Raw genomic sequence first — 21,326 nt, forward strand, 5'->3', positions numbered from 1 at the left:
AAAATGTCCTTTGAAAAATAGATGAGTATAAAACAACTAGGTTGACCCCAAAAAAATCTGAAAAGTGACGTTTTTTACATGTTTGGTAGATTTTTAATATTTAGGCTTGAATAGATGAACCTGGAATTTGAGGCCCAAATAGGCTCTTACCGGACCTACTTTTTTCTCAAATTGCGAAATGTTGTTTGATTTGCCGAATCCTTTCTATAAAAGAGAAGACAGAATGCAGTTGATTTTTAATATCACAATGGCATTTCCTTGTATGGTATGTGACCAACATGTTAGACCTCGACATCTATAAAGACCTTGTTGGTTATTGTGTTATAAAAATGTATTTGTATTTATTGCACTGATAAGCATAATGTGCTTAAAGTAACAAAGAATTGAAATTGAAATTGAAATTGATTACGTAACTTTAATTAATCAGGATTTGATTGAATTAAGTGATTAGAGTGGCATTACCTTAAATGTAGTTCACAATCATCAGACAATTCTTGAATAAACAAACCAGTTATAGACTAATGATTTGATTTAACAAGTCATCATGATGAGTTAAATTTTATAGGTTCCATTGGACTGTAAATATTTATTTAGATATTCTGTGAATGAACTAAACAAAATTAAAATCGCCATGACCTTCCAACTATTCATGGAAAAATCCTTCATATTTTAAAATATGTTGAAGCTGCTATTCAAACAGACACACACTCATGTTCGTATCAATTTAAAATAGTTCTTTAAGTTAAACTGAACCAGGTACATGTACTCCAATACTTCACTTACATGTACCTGTTGTTATCCCGACACTTTTTGAAAATTCCATTTATACTGTTACAATTTGTCACAAATTCCTTCAAAATCAATATAGTTTATTCTTATTTTGATATGGGGCCGGATCGACTTTGGGCCAGATTGACTTGGGGCCTGATCGGTTTGGGGCCAGAACAACCAGATACCCAAAAGTGCATATGTTGATGCATATAATGCTAGAGATGATAGCCAATATAACTAGAAAATGCCAATCTGCCCTAATTTGCTTTAAAACCAGTGCAAACAAAAATACCCCTCTATAGAGGGATAATTTTATCCCTCTAAAGAAGGATACCCCTCTATACAGGTATTATAGGGGGGGGGGGGGGGGGGGGGGGGGCAGCAGACCACTCTTTAATTTGCACCTCCGTAAGGATTAAATTTGAATGCATGAAAATAGTAAGCTTTTCAAAAGATATGAAAATTTACAAAGGTGAAAACATTAGTCGGTCTTTGGTTAGATTTTACATGTGCAGCATTTTCAAATGTCACGAAAAGTGACAATTCAAAATTAAACAGTATCTCGAGGCTTGGTGTGATTTTTCTTCATAGAACTTATTTTACCGTTGGAAGCATCGTTTTGTAATCCTAAAACAGAAAGATATTTCTTTCGACCCTCTGCAAGATTTAGCGCCATTCTTCATATTTTTTAGTAGGAAACTGGTTTTCTGTTTGAGTTTTTCACCGGTTGAACTGGCTCTTCCTCTATTGACGACTGATTCCTTGTCAAAGATTGAAGGAAGGAAACAGAAGATTGTTGTTACGAAACCAAAGATGAAATTCGCATTTTTTATACACTAAAATAATGTAATTTATAGTGCATCTAATTATGTGAACCGGTGGGTATATATATATTTCATTCAAAAACACCTAAGATAATCACTGTCATTACCAATTTATTCTTAGGTAGCAACCATTTGATTTTCTGTGGGGGGGGGGGGAAAAGTTTGTTTCCAGTTTTTGGAGAAAAAATCAATTTGTTTTTGATTAAGAGAAAAAAAAATGTTTGTTTCACCCTTGGCTGCTCCGATATGTATTGCTAAAATTGAAAGAAAAAAATGTTTTCGACTTGTCGCGAAAAAAAATTGTTCTTCACCGTAGACAAAAAAAAAATTGTCCAGAAAAAAAACCCCAAAGCCCTCCCCCCCCCCCCCCCCCCCCCCCCCCCCCCCCCCCCCCCCCCCCCCCCCCCCCCGGAAATCAAATGGTCTCTGCCTTGAAAACGTGCTATGAATTTCTACAGAAAACTCCTTGCCCAATGAGTAACAATCCCTGTAGGACTATAGTATAGTAAGTTAGTATCAAGTCTGTTCTCTCCCAGAACATGTGCACACCTTACACGTTCACAAAACATACTTTCACCTCCTAAAGGTTTGTTTGCACCTTATTTTTGTTTTGTTTCAACGCATTGGCATTGAATTATTGGATTTTTTAAAAAAAATATTATAAGTTATCTACGTTCATATCCGTAGATATGGATATTTTAACACTCTGAAGTGTACAGTGTACTGAAGGGTGTTAAAATGTCATATCTGTACCATATTTACGGAAATTCAGGTACTATAAGCATGATAAGTGTAACGTGAAACAATGTTTTTTCATTTTCTAAAAAAGTTTTATTGAAATTTGTAAATTTTACATATTTATTACGCTGGTGTAGAGTAGAACCCTACAGGTAGTCAAATATAAGATGATTTTAATACAGACATGACAGAGACATAGAAGACTGGCGTTATTGGTTGTGAGAGTTACTTCATTGATGGTGTGACAGCAATATGGGTCATTTGCATAGCTAGGTCAGTAGTCCCATTCCTTGAAAAGGTGGCAGTCAAGTGATGCATTAAATGTATGACATGAGTGTAAATGATTGGCATAGGTCAAAATGGTTAATGAATTAAATATTTAATTACAAACATCATGGATAATCTGCAGAATTCAACATTTCACAAGGAGCAATCATGGAACCAAGGAAAACTTGCATGAAGTTCCTCAGGATAATGGTTATTAATGTCCGGAGATATGGGTTAACAACACCCACGGGCTATGGGTTTTGTAACGACGTGTGTTAACCAATCAAAATCCTAGATATATACTAAGCAGAGGATAAGTATATTTCACTTTTAATAGTTAAAAAAATTGTGAATTTTCTGTTTTAACAGTTTATTTGATGGCAAATTCATGCTTGGCATTAAAAAAAATTGGGATCATATAACAGTTTATCGAACCGCAGATGAATTATCACGTTGTGATTGGTTCAACGCAGTCACGTGGTGACCCCTATGAGACCGTGTAGGGTTAGAAAGTATCATATGGGGTTAATGACGCGTTAATGGCGACGTCATCTATAAATGTTGTTGTGTTTCATTGTTTATTTTTCAACAAAACACTGCAGTAAAAGTCCACCGTCCGATAAATTTGTTATACGGTTAACTACTGACCCCCTCCGGCCTCACCCCCTATGGATTTTAATAACCCTCTATGGATCCGTAGGGGATCAGTAGTGAACCATATATTTTATAATGATGTTGTCTGGGTCGTCGTCCGAGGGTACATTGATTTAAGGACAATAACTTAAGTTAAAGTAAATGGATCTTTATAATTTTTTTAAGAAGGTTCAATACCACACAAAGAAGGTTGGGATTGATGGTCCCAAAGGTATTAGGGGCCCAAAAAAAGGGGCTGAAAACAAGCATTTTTTTGTAGTTTTGGGATAATAACTTGTGTATAAGTATTTCCATTGCTCTGAAATTGGACCACAGTGTTAAATACCACAAGTAGAAGGTTGGGAATCATTTGCAGGATTATGGGGCCAACAGTTTAGGATTTAGGGGCCAAAATGGGAAAAAAATAAGCATTATTCTAGTTTCTAATACTACAAAGAAAAGGCTGGGATTGAGTTTTGGCGTTAATGCTCCAAGAGGGGTTTCAAAAAATTTGGGGGGGGGGGATTTTTTTCCAATTTTTTTATGTGAATTATATTTTTATTCAAAATTCTTCAAATTTTGAAATGTTTCAAGAAGAAATCTTTACTTGCACAGTATTGCACAATATATTTATAAGATCTTTGAACCAATTTATTTTGTGTCAGAAACCTATTTATGTCAAAAATTTGATCACAATCCAAATTCAGTCGGTAAACTATGAATATAAAAAAGAAGAACCTGGTATGATTGCCAATGAGACAACTATCCACAAAAGACCTAAATGACACAGACATTAACAACTATAGGTCACCATACAGCCTTCAAAGGTAGCAATAAACAGTTAGAAAAAAATACTAAAATTTGCCCTTATGAATTTTACCATTCCCTTTTCATTGCTTTCTTGCACAAACTTGATTAAAAAACTTGATGATAGGGAATCAATTTCTTACATCTGATTTAACTATACATTTAATATATGCCAAAATGTAACATGAAATCTTGATAAAAACAATAATTTGATATATTCGCAAGAAAAAAACCAACGCTTTCAATACTTGGGCTACTACATGCAGCCCAATCCATCATAAGCAAGCCTTAAGCAGATAGAGTACAAATATAAGCCTAGTGTCAAAATGTCTAATTTTGGTTGCTAAGGACTGTAAACAATAAAATTGACACACATTGTCATTGTTAAACACTTATTAACTCAAGTTGATTTTGAATCTAAATATCAATAGATTTGTGGCATAAAAAGTCGTAAATTATACAACTATGAGCTTGGTAAGTATGCCATAAGGTAGCAATAAACAGTTAGAAAAAAATACTAAAATGTGCACTTATGAATTTTACCATTCCTTTTCATTGCTTTCTTGCAATATCAAGCTTACTGTTTGTGTCATATAAGGGCATATGTATGTAATCAGAATCTTCCATAGATTTTATTTCCAGTATATAAAATGGTAAAATATAATTTCTTTTTGGTGTATCCATGGCAACAATCTGCATTTATTTGTTAGGAAATATTGCAAAAAGGGGGGGAAAGATGTCACATATTTCACCAAAATTTGACTAAAAGTAGAATTTCAATTGCTTGAAGTAATACCTTTTCTGAAACTGTGTACATATATATCATTCAGCAAATCCAATGAAAATCATATGTCTTTCATCTCATTTTTTTGTAAAATTGCGTCAAAAATTTCGTGTAGAAAAAGAGTGTTTGTAAACAGTACATTAATTTCTGGACCGATGGCCGGTCTAGCTATGAAAATACGGACTGTCAAACAGAAAACAGCCCATAAAACATGTAAAAAATAATCTTGATGCTCTTATAAACCATCTTTGAAGGCTAAATTAGCACTCATCTGTCTAAAAATAAATTTTATTACACAAAAACTTTAACCACTGAGTGAATATTTGTGGACGCCGCAGACGCCGCCGAAATATAGGATCGCTTAGTCTCGCTTTTTTGACTAAAGACGAAGGCTCGACAAAAAATGAACAAAAAACAAATATGTAACACATAAACAAACGACAACCACTGAATTACAGGCTTCTGACTTGGGACAGGCACATTCATAAATAATGTGGCAGGGTTAAACATGTAAGCGGGATCCTAACCCTCCCCCTAACCTGGGACAGTGGTATTACGCTTAATATTGTGGTATCAATGTCACTTGTTGTATCTATACTATTAAACGAGAAGACCTCAATTTGGGTGTCGCTTCTCTTCTTTCCACAAGAAATTAATCAACACGCCTTTGTGTCCTATAGGTACTGTGTATAGTGCCATTTGTCATCCATTTATATGATTATTCGGATTGAGTTATTTTGAGAGAAAAACGAGAAAAAAGGCATCTGGATATTGTCCCGTCATTGGATGAAATTTTAAGTCAGATTAGACTTCCGGTTTGCGTTTTTCTGTTTACTTTGAGTTTGAACATACATATACAAAGAATAAAGTGTATTTTCAGAATTCTATCTGCTATTATTTTCAAGTTTACTATCCACGGCAGTCACAGGGTTTATTAAATAGAGAGGTTCTGTATACTATATCAATAACCACTATGGATCGATTAGTAAACTTAGAATTGAAAGTAAATACACTATATTTATAAAGTAATGAATGTTCATAATATACAGATAAGCGCTAAAAATATTTATGTGAACTTTTGAAACCTTTTCTGAAATTCTCCAGTCATTAAATTTTTTACAAAATTCATTGATTACAAAAAAAGAAGATGTGGTATGATTGCCATGTTGAGACAACTCTCCACAAGAGACCAATATGACACATTTATTAACAACTATAGGTTACCGTACGACCTTCAACAACCAGCAAAGCCCACCAATATGACACAGATATTAACAACTATAGGTTACCTTACGACCTTCAACAACGAGCAAAGCCCATACCTCATACTCAGCCTTAAAAGGCCCAGAACTGACACTGTAAAATAATTCAAACCAGAAAACTAGTGGCCTTATTTATGTACAAAAAAATGAACGAAAAACAAATATGTAACACATAAACAAACAACAACCACTGAATTACAGGCTCCTTACTTGAATGCTCATAACATACTAAATGTATGTTCATATTGAAATTGATAGAAAACCAAAAAATGGGAATATTGGAAATAAAGGAGGAGGGAAAAAATAAAAGAAGCATTTTCCTGTCCCCAACTATGACTTGTGATTCTTTTGCTGAAATTCTCCAGTCATTCAATATTTTACAAAATTCTTCCAACACTACTTTACATACTTTAAACTACGCTCTTAATGCCCGCGATTTCGCGGGTGTGTTCTAGTGTTATATAAATAGAACATGTTAACTGGTGTGAGCTGGTTTCTATACCACCACCATTACAACACTATGTATTCTACTATTATTACCATAATTTTGTTTAAATATTTTTATTTTTAGGTTTGTAACTAGAATAATAAAATATTTAGTCTGATGAATTGTTTTCCTCTATTTCAGCTTGTTAAACAGTTGCTGGAGTAGTAACTGCTTGTAAACAAGATGGATACACACAGTGAAGAAATGTCGGGATATTATTTAAAGAAACTTTCAAAGGGAGACAACAAGATCACTCTGACAAATTGTTATTCTGAAGCTATTCCAGACAAACTTGACCTTGAGCGATTTGAAAGAGGTCAACAATTTTTCAGGCAAAACATTTCAGCATGCCTTTTCACAATGATGTGTTCACTGGTATGTGGTTTGTGTGTCACTAACTTGTTAGAGCCGTTGGTCTTCACTGGAAAATCAGATACACCTCGGAAATCTTTAATTAGATATCTTAAAACAATGGCTCATGTTGTACAATGGCATTGTGGGAATGTTTGGGATATGAATTCAAAAGCAAGAAAATCTCTCCAGACAGTGTGTGGATTACATGACAGAACAAGGGTTGATATGATGAAGAAGATGGATAAATTGTATGTTTCCCAGTACGACATGACGCTTGTCCAGGCGGGATTTATGGGCGCTATTATCATGTATCCTAAACAGTTTGGTATAAAAGCTAGTCAAGAGGATCTTAAAGATTATGTTTATTTTTGGAGGTGGATAGGATATTTGTTAGGGATGGAAGACAGAAATAATATCTGCATAAACTCTTTAGAAGAAGCCGTTGCTATTTGTCATGAAATAGAGAATGACATTGTCTATCCGGCGTTACACAAACCTCCGCCACATTTTCATCACATGGCCAAAGCTTTTACAGATGGATCCAATATCTTGCGCAGTTTTAAATTTTTTACACCTGAATCGGTTATTTCATTTTCGTTGGATTTGGCAAAAAAGGAAAGACTCTCACATTCATTTGTGGACAAAATCAGAATTATTTTCTTGAAGGTGTTTGTAAATCTAATCTATTATTCCAGTTTATTTAGAAATTTTATGAACAGAAATGTAGAACACTTATGTCTTGCTATACAAGATAAAAGGTTTGATGCTGGTGATGGTTAATAATTTTATGTTTAATTCTCATAATTTATTATATGTGTAATTATTTTCTAAAAGCTGTTCTGGTAGATCTTTTTATTGTTCAAATTTGCACAGATATGGCATAAGATGCCTTTCTGTTAAATTGAAAATATTTTATAAAAGTCGATATGGTCATAATAGTCAATGATACACATGGATACAGGAGTTGTATTTTTAATTTGTAAATAGTTTTTTAGAAGTATTTATATGTTTATTGAATTTTTGAATAATTTACTGTTATTCTCTATTTACATGATTGACTAAGATCTTTGTTTTTAATAAGATTATTTTTATAACATTGTTGAAATAAAAATTGAATTTACCATCTTTGCAATGTCACTGAATGTGTATTATGAAAACTGAGTTGTTCCATATATCGTGTATATACATGATATAAGTTAAAATTGAAAAAGGAAATGGGGGATGTGTCAAAGCGACAACAACCGGACCATTGAACAGACAACAGCCGAAGGCTATCAATGGGTCTTCAATGTAGCAAGAAACTTCTGCACCCCTAGGTGTCCTTCAGCTGGCCCCTTAAAAAATATGTATACTAGTACAGTGATAATGGACGTCATACTATAAACTCCAAATTATACACAAGACACTAAAATTAAAAATCATACAAGAGTCTTAGACTAACAAAGGCCAGAGGCTCCTGACTTGGGACAGGCGCAAAATAGACAACTTTCGAGTTCGATGCATTTCCGTCAAAAACTCTGGTTTGAGTGAACGTCATTTGTGCATTTAGGGGTGTCATCACTTCCATTCCAATGTTGAGCGAGTGGTTGGAAAACTATAATTCTATATTGTAAGATTTTTTTGGCGAATTGAATTCTCAAAATTAACAATCAGCACTGCTGTCATTAGGGAATTGTCATCAAGTACCTACAGAACAACCACTATTTCTAGTTTATCCTGCACAATGACGATCACTAAGACGCTTGATGAACGTTAATAGTACAGGGATACAGGCGATCCCAACAATCTGGTAAATGACGTCATAAAGGCGCGTATAATTGACGAGTTTTCTCCGGTGACGGATGAACTCGAAAGTGGTCTATTGTGGTGGGGTTTAACATGTTAGCATGCTGGTAACACATAAATAACAAACTAAAAATCAGTCTCCATCAGAGTACAAACAAAAAACAAGATGTGATATGATTGCCAATGAGAATACTCCCCAGAAGAGACCAAATGTCTCTGAAATTAACAACTATAGATTACTGTACAGCCATCAATAATGAACAAAGACCATACCTCATATTTAAAAAAATATTTGTAATTGGTGCTTCCCGACTTAGCACACAGATTTTTAAAGGGAAAGCAAAAACTGATTATCCCTTCTCAGAATGATGCTTCAGGTTGTTCATTTGGACTGTTACCTTATAAACTAGCATATCCAAAATCAAACTCATTGTGTGTATTGAAGGACAAGGCAGGGTTCATGGGATAATGATGTTGTGTTAACATGTTAAGCAGCCATCCATGTTGTTGAATATCTAAGATACAAATGTAAAGTATGTTTCCATATTATTTGTGACATGTTTATCAGCCATATGATATAGTTCTATATATTGATATGGGACCGTTATGATACCCCCACTGTATACCACATTCAGCTTGTCCAATCAACAAATGTTTCCATTACACTTTTGTCAGACACTACTGAACAGAATGACTTCATGTTTGGTCAGCAAACTGATAGTGGTGAATTATAGTTTTGTCTAATGTATAATTCTTTTTTCTTCTATCATTTGTCTATGAGGTAACAGTAATTGTGGTGTTTAATTGTGATGTGGGTAATTCTGGTGATATATGTCATTCTTGTGCTGTATGTGATTGTGGTGATGCAGGTCATTGTGGTGATGCAGGTCATTGTGGTGATACAGGTCATTATGGAGATGCAGTTCATTGTGGTGATGCAGGTCATTGTGGTGATGCATGTCATTGTGGTGATGCATGTCATTATGGTGATGCAGGTCATTGTGGTGATGCAGGTCATTATGGTGATGCAGGTCATTGTGGTAATGCAGGTCATTATGGTGATGCAGGTCATTGTGGTAATGCAGGTCATTATGGTGATGCATGTGATTGTGGTGATGCAAGTCATTAAGGTGATTGTATTGATGCATGTGATTGTGGTGATGCAAGTCATTGTGGTGATGCAGGTCATTGTGGTGATGCAGATGATTGTAGTGATGTAGGTCATTATGGTGATGCAGGTCATTGTGGTGATGTAGGTCATTATGGTGATGCATTTTATTTTGGTGCTGCATGTGATTGTGGTGATGTTGGTCATTGTGGTGATGTAGGCCATTATGGTGATGCAGGTCATTATGGTGATGCAGGTGATTGTAGTGATGCAGGTGATTGTAGTGATGAATGTCATTGTGGTGGTGCAGGTCATTGTAGTGATGCAGGTGATTGTAGTGATGCATGTGATTGTGGTGATGTATGTGTTGCAGGTCATTGTGGTGCTGCAGGTCATTGTAGTGATGTAGGTCATTGTGGTGATGTAGGTCATTGTGGTGATGCAGGTCATTGTGGTGATGCAGATGATTGTAGTGATGTAGGTCATTATGGTGATGCAGGTCATTGTGGTGATGTAGGTCATTATGGAAATGCAGGTCATTGTGGTGCTGCAGGTCATTGTGGTGCTGCAGGTCATTGTAGTGATGTAGGTCATTGTGGTGATGTAGGTCATTGTGGTGATGCAGGTCATTGTAGTGATGTAGGTCATTGTGTTGATGTAGGTCATTGTGTTGATGCAGGTCATTGTGGTGATGCAGGTCATTGTTGTGATGCAGGTCATTGTGGTGATGCAGGTCATTGTGGTGATGCAGGTCATTGTAGTGATGTAGGTCATTGTGGTGATGTAGGTCATTGTGGTGATGCAGGTCATTGTAGTGATGTAGGTCATTGTGTTGATGTAGGTCATTGTGTTGATGCAGGTCATTGTTGTGATGCAGGTCATTGTTGTGATGCAGGTCATTGTGGTGATGTAGGTCATTGTGGTGATGCAGGTCATTGTAGTGATGTAGGTCATTGTGGTGATGTAGGTCATTGTGGTGATGCAGGTCATTGTAGTGATGTAGGTCATTGTGTTGATGTAGGTCATTGTGTTGATGTAGGTCATTGTGGTGATGCAGGTCATTGTTGTGATGCAGGTCATTGTAGTGATGTAGGTCATTGTGGTGATGTAGGTCATTGTAGTGATGCAGGTCATTGTAGTGATGCAGGTGATTGTAGTGATGCATGTGATTGTGGTGATGTATGTGATGCAGGTCATTGTGGTGCTGCAGGTCATTGTGATGCTGCAGGTCATTGTAGTGATGTAGGTCATTGTGGTGATGTAGGTCATTGTGGTGATGCAGGTCATTGTGTTGATGCAGATGATTGTAGTGATGTAGGTCATTATGGTGATGCAGGTCATTGTGGTGCTGCAGGTCATTGTGGTGCTGCAGGTCATTGTAGTGATGTAGGTCATTGTGGTGATGTAGGTCATTGTGGTGATGCAGGTCATTGTGGTGATGCAGATGATTGTAGTGATGTAACTCATTATGGTGATGCAGGTCATTGTGGTGATGCAGGTCATTGTGGTGCTGCAGGTCATTGTAGTGATGTAGGTCATTGTGGTGATGTAGGTCATTGTGGTGATGCAGGTCATTGTGGTGATGCAGATGATTGTAGTGATGTAGGTCATTATGGTGATGCAGGTCATTATGGTAATGCAGGTTATTGTGGTACTGCATGTCATTGTGGTGATGTAGGTCATTGAGGTGATGTAGGTCATTGTGGTGATTCATTTTATTGTGGTGCTGCATGTCATTGTGGTGATGTAGGTCATTGTGTTGATGTAGGTCATTGTGGTGATGCAGGTCATTGTGGTGATGCAGGTCATTGTTGTGATGTAGGTCATTATGGTGATGTAGGTCATTATGGAAATGCAGGTCATTGTGGTGATGCAGGTCATTGTGGTGATGCAGGTCATTGTAGTGATGTAGGTCATTATAGTGATGTAGGTCATTATGGAAATGCAGGTCATTGTGGTGCTGCAGGTCATTGTGGTGATGTAGGTCATTGTGGTGATGCAGGTCATTGTGGTGATGCATGTGATTGTGGTGATGCAGGTCATTGTGGTGATGCAGGTCATTGTGATGATGTAGGTCATTGTGGTGATGCATTTTATTGTGGTGCTGCATGACATTGTGGTGATGTAGGTCATTGTGTTGATTAAGGTCATTGTGGTGATGTAGGCCATTATGGTGATGCAGGTGATTGTAGTGATTCACGCGATTGGGGTGATGCAGGTGATTGTAGTGATGTAGGTCATTATGGTGATGCAGGTCATTATGGTGATTATAGTGATGCATGTGATTGTGGTGATGCAAGTCATTGTGGTGATGCAGGTCATTGTTTTCATGCAGATCATTGTGGTGATGCATGTCATTGTGGGGATGTAGGCCATTATGGTGATGCAGGTGACTGTAGTGATGCATGTCATTGTGGTGCTGCATGTCATTGTGGTGATGTAGGTCATTGTGTTGATGTAGGTTATTGTGGTGATGTAGGCCATTATGGTGATGCAGGTGATTGTAGTGATGCATGTGATTGTGGAGATGCAGGTGATTGTAGTGATGTAGGTCGTTGTGGTGATGTATGTGATTGTAGTGATGTAGGTCATTATGATAATGCATGTCATTATGGTAATGCAGATCATTTTGGTGCTGCAGGGCATTATGGTGATGCAGGTCATTGTGGTGATGTAGGTCATTGTGGTGCTGCAGGTCATTGTGGTGATGCAGGTCATTATGGTGATGCAGGTCATTATGGTGATGTATGTGATTGTGGTGCTGCAGGTCATTGTAGTGATGCAGGTCATTATGGTAATGCAGGTCATTGTGGTGATGCAGGTCATTGTGGTGATGCAGGTGATTGTGGTGATGCAGGTCATTATGGTAATGCAGGTCATTGTGGTGCTGTTTGTTGATGCAGGTCATTATGGTGATGAAGGTCATTGTGGTGATGCAGATCATTGTGGTGATGCAAGTCATTGTGGTGATGCAAATCATTATGGTAATGCAGGTGATTGAAAAGATGCATGTGATAATGGTGATGCAAGTTATTGTGGTGATGCAGGTCATTGGGGTGATGCAGGTCATTGTGGTGATGTAGGTCATTGTGGTGATGCATGTCATTGTGATGCTGCAGGTCATTGCGGTGATGCATTTTATTGTGGTGATGCATGTAATTGTGGTGCTGCATGTCATTGTGTTGATGAAGGTCATTGTGTTGATGTATGTTATTGTGGTGATGTAGGTCATTATGGTGATGCAGGTGAATGTAGTGATACATGTGATTGTGGTAATGTAGGTCATTGTGGTGATGTGGGTGATTGTAGTGATGTAGGTCATTATGGTAATGCAGGTCATTGTGGTGATGCAGTTGATTGTAGTGATTCACGCGATTGGGGTGATGCAGGTGATTGTAGTGATGTAGGTCATTATGGTGATGCAGGTCATTATGGTGATTATAGTGATGCATGTGATTGTGGTGATGCAAGTCATTGTGGTGATGCAGGTCATTGTTTTCATGCAGATCATTGTGGTGATGCATGTCATTGTGGGGATGTAGGCCATTATGGTGATGCAGGTGACTGTAGTGATGCATGTCATTGTGGTGCTGCATGTCATTGTGGTGATGTAGGTCATTGTGTTGATGTAGGTTATTGTGGTGATGTAGGCCATTATGGTGATGCAGGTGATTGTAGTGATGCATGTGATTGTGGAGATGCAGGTGATTGTAGTGATGTAGGTCGTTGTGGTGATGTATGTGATTGTAGTGATGTAGGTCATTATGATAATGCATGTCATTATGGTAATGCAGATCATTTTGGTGCTGCAGGGCATTATGGTGATGCAGGTCATTGTGGTGATGTAGGTCATTGTGGTGCTGCAGGTCATTGTGGTGATGCAGGTCATTATGGTGATGCAGGTCATTATGGTGATGTATGTGATTGTGGTGCTGCAGGTCATTGTAGTGATGCAGGTCATTATGGTAATGCAGGTCATTGTGGTGATGCAGGTCATTGTGGTGATGCAGGTGATTGTGGTGATGCAGGTCATTATGGTAATGCAGGTCATTGTGGTGCTGTTTGTTGATGCAGGTCATTATGGTGATGAAGGTCATTGTGGTGATGCAGATCATTGTGGTGATGCAAGTCATTGTGGTGATGCAAATCATTATGGTAATGCAGGTGATTGAAAAGATGCATGTGATAATGGTGATGCAAGTTATTGTGGTGATGCAGGTCATTGGGGTGATGCAGGTCATTGTGGTGATGTAGGTCATTGTGGTGATGCATGTCATTGTGATGCTGCAGGTCATTGCGGTGATGCATTTTATTGTGGTGATGCATGTAATTGTGGTGCTGCATGTCATTGTGTTGATGAAGGTCATTGTGTTGATGTATGTTATTGTGGTGATGTAGGTCATTATGGTGATGCAGGTGAATGTAGTGATACATGTGATTGTGGTAATGTAGGTCATTGTGGTGATGTGGGTGATTGTAGTGATGTAGGTCATTATGGTAATGCAGGTCATTGTGGTGATGCAGTTGATTGTAGTGATGTAGGTCATTATGGTGATGCAGGTGGTTGTAGTGATGCATGTGATTTGTGGTGATGTAGGTCATTGTGGTGTGTAGGTGATTTTAATGATGTAGGTCATTATGGTGATGTTGGTCATTATGGTGATGCAGGTCATTATGGTGATGAAGGTCATTGTGGTGATGCAGGTCATTGTTTTGATGCAGTTGATTGAAGTGATGTAGGTCATTATGGTGATGCAGGTCATTATGGGGATGTAGGTCATTATGGTGCTGCAGGTCATTGTGGTGATGCAGTTGATTGAAGTGATGTAGGTCATTATGGTGCTGCATGTGATTGTGGTGCTGCAGGTCATTGTAGTGATGCAGGTCATTGTGAGTATGTAGGTCATTATGGTGATGCAGGTCATTGTGGTGCTGTTTGTCATTATGGTGATGCAGGTCATTGTGGTGCTGTTTGTCATTACGGTGATGCAGATCATTATGGTGGTGCAGATCATTATGGCGATGCATGTCATTGTGGTGATGCAGGTCATTGTGGCGATTGGGCTTATTGTGGTGCTGCAGGTCTTTTTGGTGATGCAGGTCATTGTGGCGATTGGGCTTATTATGGTGCTGCAGGTCATTGTGGTGATGCAGGTCATTGTGGTGATGCATTTTATTGTGGTGATGCATGTAATTGTGGTGCTGCATGTCATTGTGTTGATGTAGGTCATTGTGTTGATGTATGTTATTGTGGTGATGTAGGTCATTATGGTGATGCAGGTGAATGTAGTGATACATGTGATTGTGGTAATGTAGGTCATTTTGGTGATGTAGGTGATTGTAGTGATGTAGGTCATTATGGTAATGCAGGTCATTGTGGTGATGCAGTTGATTGTAGTGATGTAGGTCATTATGGTGATGCAGGTGGTTGAAGTGATGCATGTGATTTGTGGTGATGTAGGTGATTGTAGTGATGTAGGTCATTATGGTGATGTTGGTCATTATGGTGATGCAGGTCATTATGGTGATGAAGGTCATTGTGGTGATGCAGGTCATTGTTTTGAAGCAGTTGATTGAAGTGATGTAGGTCATTATGGTGATGCAGGTCATTATGGTGATGTAGGTCATTATGGTGCTGCAGGTCATTGTAATGATGCAGTTGATTGAAGTGATGTAGGTCATTATGGTGCTGCATGTGATTGTGGTGCTGCAGGTCATTGTAGTGATGCAGGTCATTGTGAGTATGTAGGTCATTATGGTGATGCAGGTCATTGTGGTGCTGTTTGTCATTATGGTGATGCAGGTCATTGTGGTGCTGTTTGTCATTACGGTGATTCAGATCATTATGGTGGTGCAGATCATTATGGCGATGCATGTCATTGTGGTGATGCAGGTCATTGTGGCGATTGGGCTTATTGTGGTGCTGCAGGTCTTTTTGGTGATGCAGGTCATTGTGGCGATTGGGCTTATTGTGGTGCTGCAGGTCATTGTGGTGATGCATGTCATTGTGGTGATGCAGGTCATTGTGGTGATGCAGGTCATTGTGGTGATGCATGTCATTGTGGTGATGTAGGCCATTATGGTGATTGTTGTGATGCAGATCATTATGGCGATGAATGTCATTGTTGTGATGCTTGTGATTGTGGTGCTGTATGTCATTGTGGTGATGCACGTAATTGTGGTGATGCAGGTCATTGTGGTGATGCAGGTCATTATGGTGATGTTGGTCATTGTGGTGATGCAGGTCATTATGGTGATGTTGGTCATTGTGGTGATGCAGGTCATTATGGTGATGCAGGTCATTGTGGTGATGCAGGTCAGTATGGTGATGCAGGTCATTGTGGTGATGCATGTGATTGGTATGATGCATGTGATTATGGTGATGCATTTCATTGTCGTGATGGATGTCATTGTGGTGTTGCATGTTATTCTGGTGCAGTAATTAATTTTGGTGCTGTAAATTATTGCGGTGTTTTAAGTAATGATGGTACTTTATTAGTAATTGTGATGCTGTATGTAATTGAGATGCAGCAAGTTATCGTGATGTTGTAAGTAATTGTTTGTGGTGTAAGGAATTGTTGTGTTGTAAGTAATTGCGTTGCAGTAAGTAAATGTGGTGTTGTAAGTAATAGCGAGACAGAAAGTTACTAGTATTGTGGTGTTGTGGTGAAGCTAAATTTATCAGATTTTATTTATATAAGATTCAGAAATTCGAATCCAATGTTCATATAGTTATCATAACATTAAGAACTTTGATCCATGTGTTTTAGTTAGTGGTTCCAATCACCCTGGCCTATTTTAATTACCAACCTGACTGATAAACTATTTCTATTGAAAAAGGCCATATTTAAGAGATTTCATCTGAAATCAAGACTTTGACAAATATCATAACTAAGCAGAGATGGGTCCGATTACTTTCAATGTAATTGATTAAATTACAATTACTTTGTCATTTGTACGATTAAATTAAATTAATGATTACATCATTTCTGAAAGTGTCTGATTAAATTAATGATTACATTGGCAAAGTAATCATGATTACATCTGATAACAATGGATTAAAAAAAACATTTTGCATGATGTGACTGAATAAACATTTAATATATAACTATAGCAAATTTTTAGAAAGTAATGTGTTTGCTATATTATAAAATGACAACTTCAAACTTCATCTATTTAATAAACCTCAAAAGTCCACTTCATACAGACATGAACATTGTTTCACTGATTACGACCCATTGCGTTTTATCATCATTAATCTCTGAATTATTTTGACTTCAATTGAATATAGCTTTATAAAAAGCATTTGCTGTTTGTCCTTTGACATGTTCTAGACTTAATTTATGTTTTGTTTCAAGGTACAGTTTATGGGAGTTAAAATATGGATGAAATTGTACCAGTTTAATCAAATTGTAAACAAAATACAAGTGCTAAAAATCATTGCATTTTACATGTCCAGTCTAAATACATACAAACATTTGCTTATTTTAAACAAGATATTTGTCCAACTTTTAATTAATTTTGTGCTAATTAGATAAATAATCACATGTCTGATTTATCTTTTACCATATATATTGTCATACAGCTATACTCAGTTGGTAATTGCAATAAAAACAAACCTTAATTGGTTTCCTACCTGTCAATTTAAAGATGACAAAAATCACAATATCAACAAAAGACTATAATTAAGGTTAAAGAAAAGTATTACTTGAATATAACAGTTATTATCAAATATATATATATGTACATCTTTAAATTCTAAATATATGTACAATATCTTTTACTAAGGCCAGAAACATATAATTATATTATATGTCTCTTCTTAGGCTATTGATGACTTTTCAATACTGTAACAGTTTATTTTTTACTGAAGTATACAAACCAATTGTCATGTTTTATAAAAAGATAAAGTAAACCAAACTATCTCAACATGTTCAATGTGAATTGAATAAGAGTAACAAAAAGTTTCCTTTATTGACCATAAACACAGTTTAAGATATTTTTTCATTGTAATCAGAATGTAATCATAAAGTAATCAGGATTACAGGGTATTTTGAAAAGTAATTGATTAAATTAAATTACATGTAATCAGATTTTTGGCTGATTAATGATTACAATGATTACTTGAAGAATTGTAATCAATTACAGCTGATTAACGATTACAATTACAATTACCCCAACTCTGTAACTAAGCAACTGTGACCTTGACTTTTGACAATGCCAAAGTCGATATGCTTTCTCCTTTTCCCACTTTTTAAAACTGGTATTAGTTACATTAAAATCCAACAAATGGACTTTGAGAAATTCCCCAACAACTCGGTGAAACCGGTTTTTGGAAAGTTTGCTATAGCTTGCTATAGCAATAAACTTTCTTAAGGCATCGACCTAACCGGAAAAGAGACAGACTAACTTACTTTAGGAAGTGTGTCCTACTTCTAGATAATGTAGTACTGGTGTTTGAAAACTAATAATAGAAAGATGCTTTTGCAATTTTGAGCTCTTCTATTTTAATAGCATACAGCTTGAATAAGAAATGTACTGAATTTTCATCGATAAATCAAATAATTCAACTTCATTTGAAAGACGAACAAACACTACTTCGCGGATCTGCGCTACGCGGAAAGTAAAATCAAAACACACACGAGACAGCAGTTTCTACGTTATGATTTTATCGGTATTCTTCAGGTACCAGTCTTGTATTACAACTCCAATTTCCGGTGCATGTCAAAACATGGAGGGAAACAAAATAGTGCATTTTTTTCTGAATTTTTTTCTGAACTCAGTTTTTTCTGTTTGATTATAGGTTTATGCTGAATTGAAACATATATATAGACTTTAAAAAAAACTTGCATCTTTTGGGGATATCAATCCAGGAAAGTGGAAGGATATCATGTTTACTGGAAGTGGTGCGGCCTAGTAAAAATAGCAAACAGAAAGTAGAAAAAAAATGTTGATGTCATGATACACAGGTAAAGAATAGACAGAGAACATTAGTTCATAGAAGGGGGGTCTATAAATATATAGAGTAGGTCAGACCAGAGATTTCATGATACACAGGTAAAGAATAGATAGAGAACAAGTTTTTGCTCAGTTCTTATTTTTTTCTCCTTGGGGTCTATTTAGTTGTATTTTGAGGGGCCAACAGAAGGGAGGAATTTACTATAGAACCCCAAGGGATTTTTTTTTTAATTTTCAATAACAATAATAAATTATAAACTTTAAGAAAACAGTAAGTGACACCCACACATGGTTTTCAATAATGGTCACAGGACCATAAAACAAATCAAATTAATTAAATTTAGGCTGAGTCCATGGTGTCACCCCACCTAACCCCTCATGTTTGAATACTTAAAAACAGTCAGATCCCCACTCCTAAACATTAGATATTCTTTATACGTTACAATAAAACAAATCAAATGAAATAAAAGGCGAGTCCCCTGGGGTCACCCTCACCCCCTGGTTTTTTGAGAACTTATTAACAGTTGAGATCTCCACCCATATACCATATATATTATTGTATGGGACAATGAAATAAATCAAATGAAATATAGAGGAACTCCAGAGGGGTCAGTCACCCCATCCCTTTCTTTTCGAAAACTCGTAAACAGTTGAGATCCCCACCCATAAACCATATATATTTTTGTATAGGACAACAAAACAAATCAAATTAAATAAAGTGGGTGTCCCTTTGGGTCAGCCCCAACCCCTCATGTCTGGAACTTAGAAACTGTCGAGATCCCCACCTCTAAACCATATATATTTTTGTATAGGGCAACAAAACAAATTCAATGAAATAAAGTGGGAGTCCCTTTGGGTCAGCCCCACCCCCTCATGTATGAGAACTTGTAAACGGTCGAGATCCCCACCCCTAAACCATATATATTTTTGTATAGGGCAACAAAACAAATTAAATGAAATAAAGTGGGTGTCACTTTTGGTCAGCCCCACCCCCTCATGTCTGACAACTTGAAAACGGTCGAGATCCCCACCCCTAAACCATATATATATTTGTATAGGGCAACAAAACAAATTTAATGAAATAAAGTGGGAGTCCATTAAGGTCAGCCCCACCCCCTCATGTCTGAGAACTTGTAAACGGTCGAAATCCCCACCCCTAAACCATATATATTTTTGTATAGGGCAACAAGACAAATTCAATGAAATAAAGTGGGAGTCCCTTTGGGTCAGCCCCACCCCCTGTTGTTTGACAACTTGGAAATGGTCAAGATCCCCACCCCTTAACCATATATATTCTTGTACTGGACAATAAAACAAATCAAATTCAAAAGAAGGCGAGTCCCTAGGGGTCAATCCCATCCCCTTGTTGTTTGAGAACTTGTAAACGGCTGAGATCCCCACCCACAAACCATATATATTTTTGTATGAGAAAATAAAATGAATCAAAATGAAATATAGAAGAAGTCCACAGGGGTGACCCAACCAACCACCCCATCCTGTTTTGAGAACTTGTAAACAGTCAAGATCCACCCCCTTTTCGAAAATTTGAAAACTGTTGAAATCCCCACACTGAAACAACATATATTCTTGTACGAAATAATAAAAAAAATCAGATGAAATAAAAGACTGGTCCCTAGGGCCACTCTTACCCTACCTCCTGCCTGTTTGAGAACCTGTAAACTGTCTAGATACCCACCCCCAAATCATGAATATCACTTAACTAGACCTTTGTATTGGACTTTGCTTAATGTCAGGCGACCCGTGGGAATGACTAATTTTGAGAACTTTGTTTGGGAGACTTCGTAGCAGCATCCTGTTACAATCATTTCTTGATAAAGTTTTTTCTTTTTCAAGTAGGAAAAAAAAGTTAACAATGCAATCTACACACTATTTATTTGAAATATTACAATCTACCGTTGCAAACTTTCCACAGGTGCTATCCAGCACTTTGATTTTTCTATATTTTTAGCAACTGTGACCTTCCTTCCAGTCTAGAAATCTATTTTCCTCACATCTTCATTTTTAACCAACAAATTAAGTTCAGAATATTATACGGATATTACTTTTTTTTTATTTTCTTTATTAACAAGTGACCTTGAACTTTGACATATTGACCCCAAAAAATAAAAAAAGGTTGTTGTCTCTTTCCGATATCTTCCTCCTATATAAGTTTTGTTTCAATTAACAAATAGGAAATCTAGTTGTTTTCCGGAAAGCATTGTGAACAAAGCAACGACTTTTATACTACCGGAATTTGTTTCTTTCGGATAGCATTTTTTAAGATATAAAACTCTATTCTTTGAGAGAGATGTGTTATAGCAAAACAAAGGTAAACAATGGAAACATGAAAGATCATGAAAATAAATACATTAGTCCATGAAAATAAACACCGAAAAATACATTAGTCCATGAAAATAAACACCGAAAAATACATTAGTCCATGAAAATAAACACCGAAAAATACATTAGTCCATGAAAATAAACACCGAAAAATACATTAGTCCATGAAACCTGTCTGCGAATGGAGACACCAAAAAATGTGCTAGTT

At 36.8% G+C, this 21,326-nt stretch overlaps 4 protein-coding genes across 4 annotated transcripts in view; 3 read left to right on the forward strand and 1 right to left on the reverse strand.

Moving 5' to 3' along the window:
* Positions 1–1,545, reverse strand: part of LOC134710190 (uncharacterized) — a 44,261-nt gene extending 42,716 nt beyond the window's left edge. The window contains exon 1 of the mRNA XM_063570416.1: positions 1,375–1,545. Within this exon, the coding sequence (XP_063426486.1) occupies positions 1,375–1,447 (73 nt within the window). The 5' untranslated portion in view covers positions 1,448–1,545. The remainder of the gene's footprint in view (positions 1–1,374) is intronic.
* Positions 1,482–8,047, forward strand: LOC134710192 (uncharacterized). Its single transcript, XM_063570421.1, has 2 exons — positions 1,482–1,649; positions 6,715–8,047. The coding sequence occupies exon 2, from the start codon at positions 6,757–6,759 to the stop codon at positions 7,705–7,707; it is 951 nt and encodes a 316-aa protein (XP_063426491.1). The 5' UTR covers positions 1,482–1,649; positions 6,715–6,756; the 3' UTR covers positions 7,708–8,047.
* Positions 8,048–8,813: 766 nt separating this feature from the next.
* LOC134710406 (cysteine-rich, acidic integral membrane protein-like) lies at positions 8,814–15,252 on the forward strand. The gene is made up of 8 exons (XM_063570761.1): positions 8,814–8,819; positions 9,494–9,788; positions 9,897–11,462; positions 11,589–11,876; positions 11,967–12,686; positions 12,868–13,857; positions 14,039–14,398; positions 14,687–15,252. The coding sequence occupies exons 1-8, from the start codon at positions 8,814–8,816 to the stop codon at positions 15,250–15,252; spliced, it is 4,791 nt and encodes a 1,596-aa protein (XP_063426831.1).
* A 4-nt stretch (positions 15,253–15,256) lies between these two features.
* LOC134710408 (repetin-like) lies at positions 15,257–16,372 on the forward strand. Its single transcript, XM_063570762.1, has 2 exons — positions 15,257–15,371; positions 15,498–16,372. Exons 1-2 carry the CDS (start codon positions 15,257–15,259, stop codon positions 16,370–16,372), a joined length of 990 nt encoding a protein of 329 aa, XP_063426832.1.
* The last annotated feature ends 4,954 nt before the right edge of the window (positions 16,373–21,326 follow it).

This window comes from Mytilus trossulus, chromosome 3, assembly GCF_036588685.1.
Source record: "Mytilus trossulus isolate FHL-02 chromosome 3, PNRI_Mtr1.1.1.hap1, whole genome shotgun sequence".
NCBI lineage: Eukaryota > Metazoa > Mollusca > Bivalvia > Mytilida > Mytilidae > Mytilus > Mytilus trossulus.

Bases quoted from the DNA above. Each gene is read 5' to 3' on its own strand.
- LOC134710192 (XM_063570421.1), top strand. From the start codon at position 6,757: ATGGATACACACAGTGAAGAAATGTCGGGATATTATTTAAAGAAACTT.
- LOC134710406 (XM_063570761.1), top strand. The intron at 11,463-11,588 runs GTTATTGTGGTA...GTGTTGATGTAG, and splicing joins AGGTCATTATGGTAATGCAG to GTCATTGTGGTGATGCAGGT. The intron at 14,399-14,686 runs GTGATTTGTGGT...GTGGTGCTGCAG, and splicing joins AGGTGGTTGTAGTGATGCAT to GTCATTGTAGTGATGCAGGT.
- LOC134710408 (XM_063570762.1), top strand. From the start codon at position 15,257: ATGCATGTGATTTGTGGTGATGTAGGTGATTGTAGTGATGTAGGTCAT. The intron at 15,372-15,497 runs GTCATTGTTTTG...GAAGTGATGTAG, and splicing joins AGGTCATTGTGGTGATGCAG to GTCATTATGGTGCTGCATGT.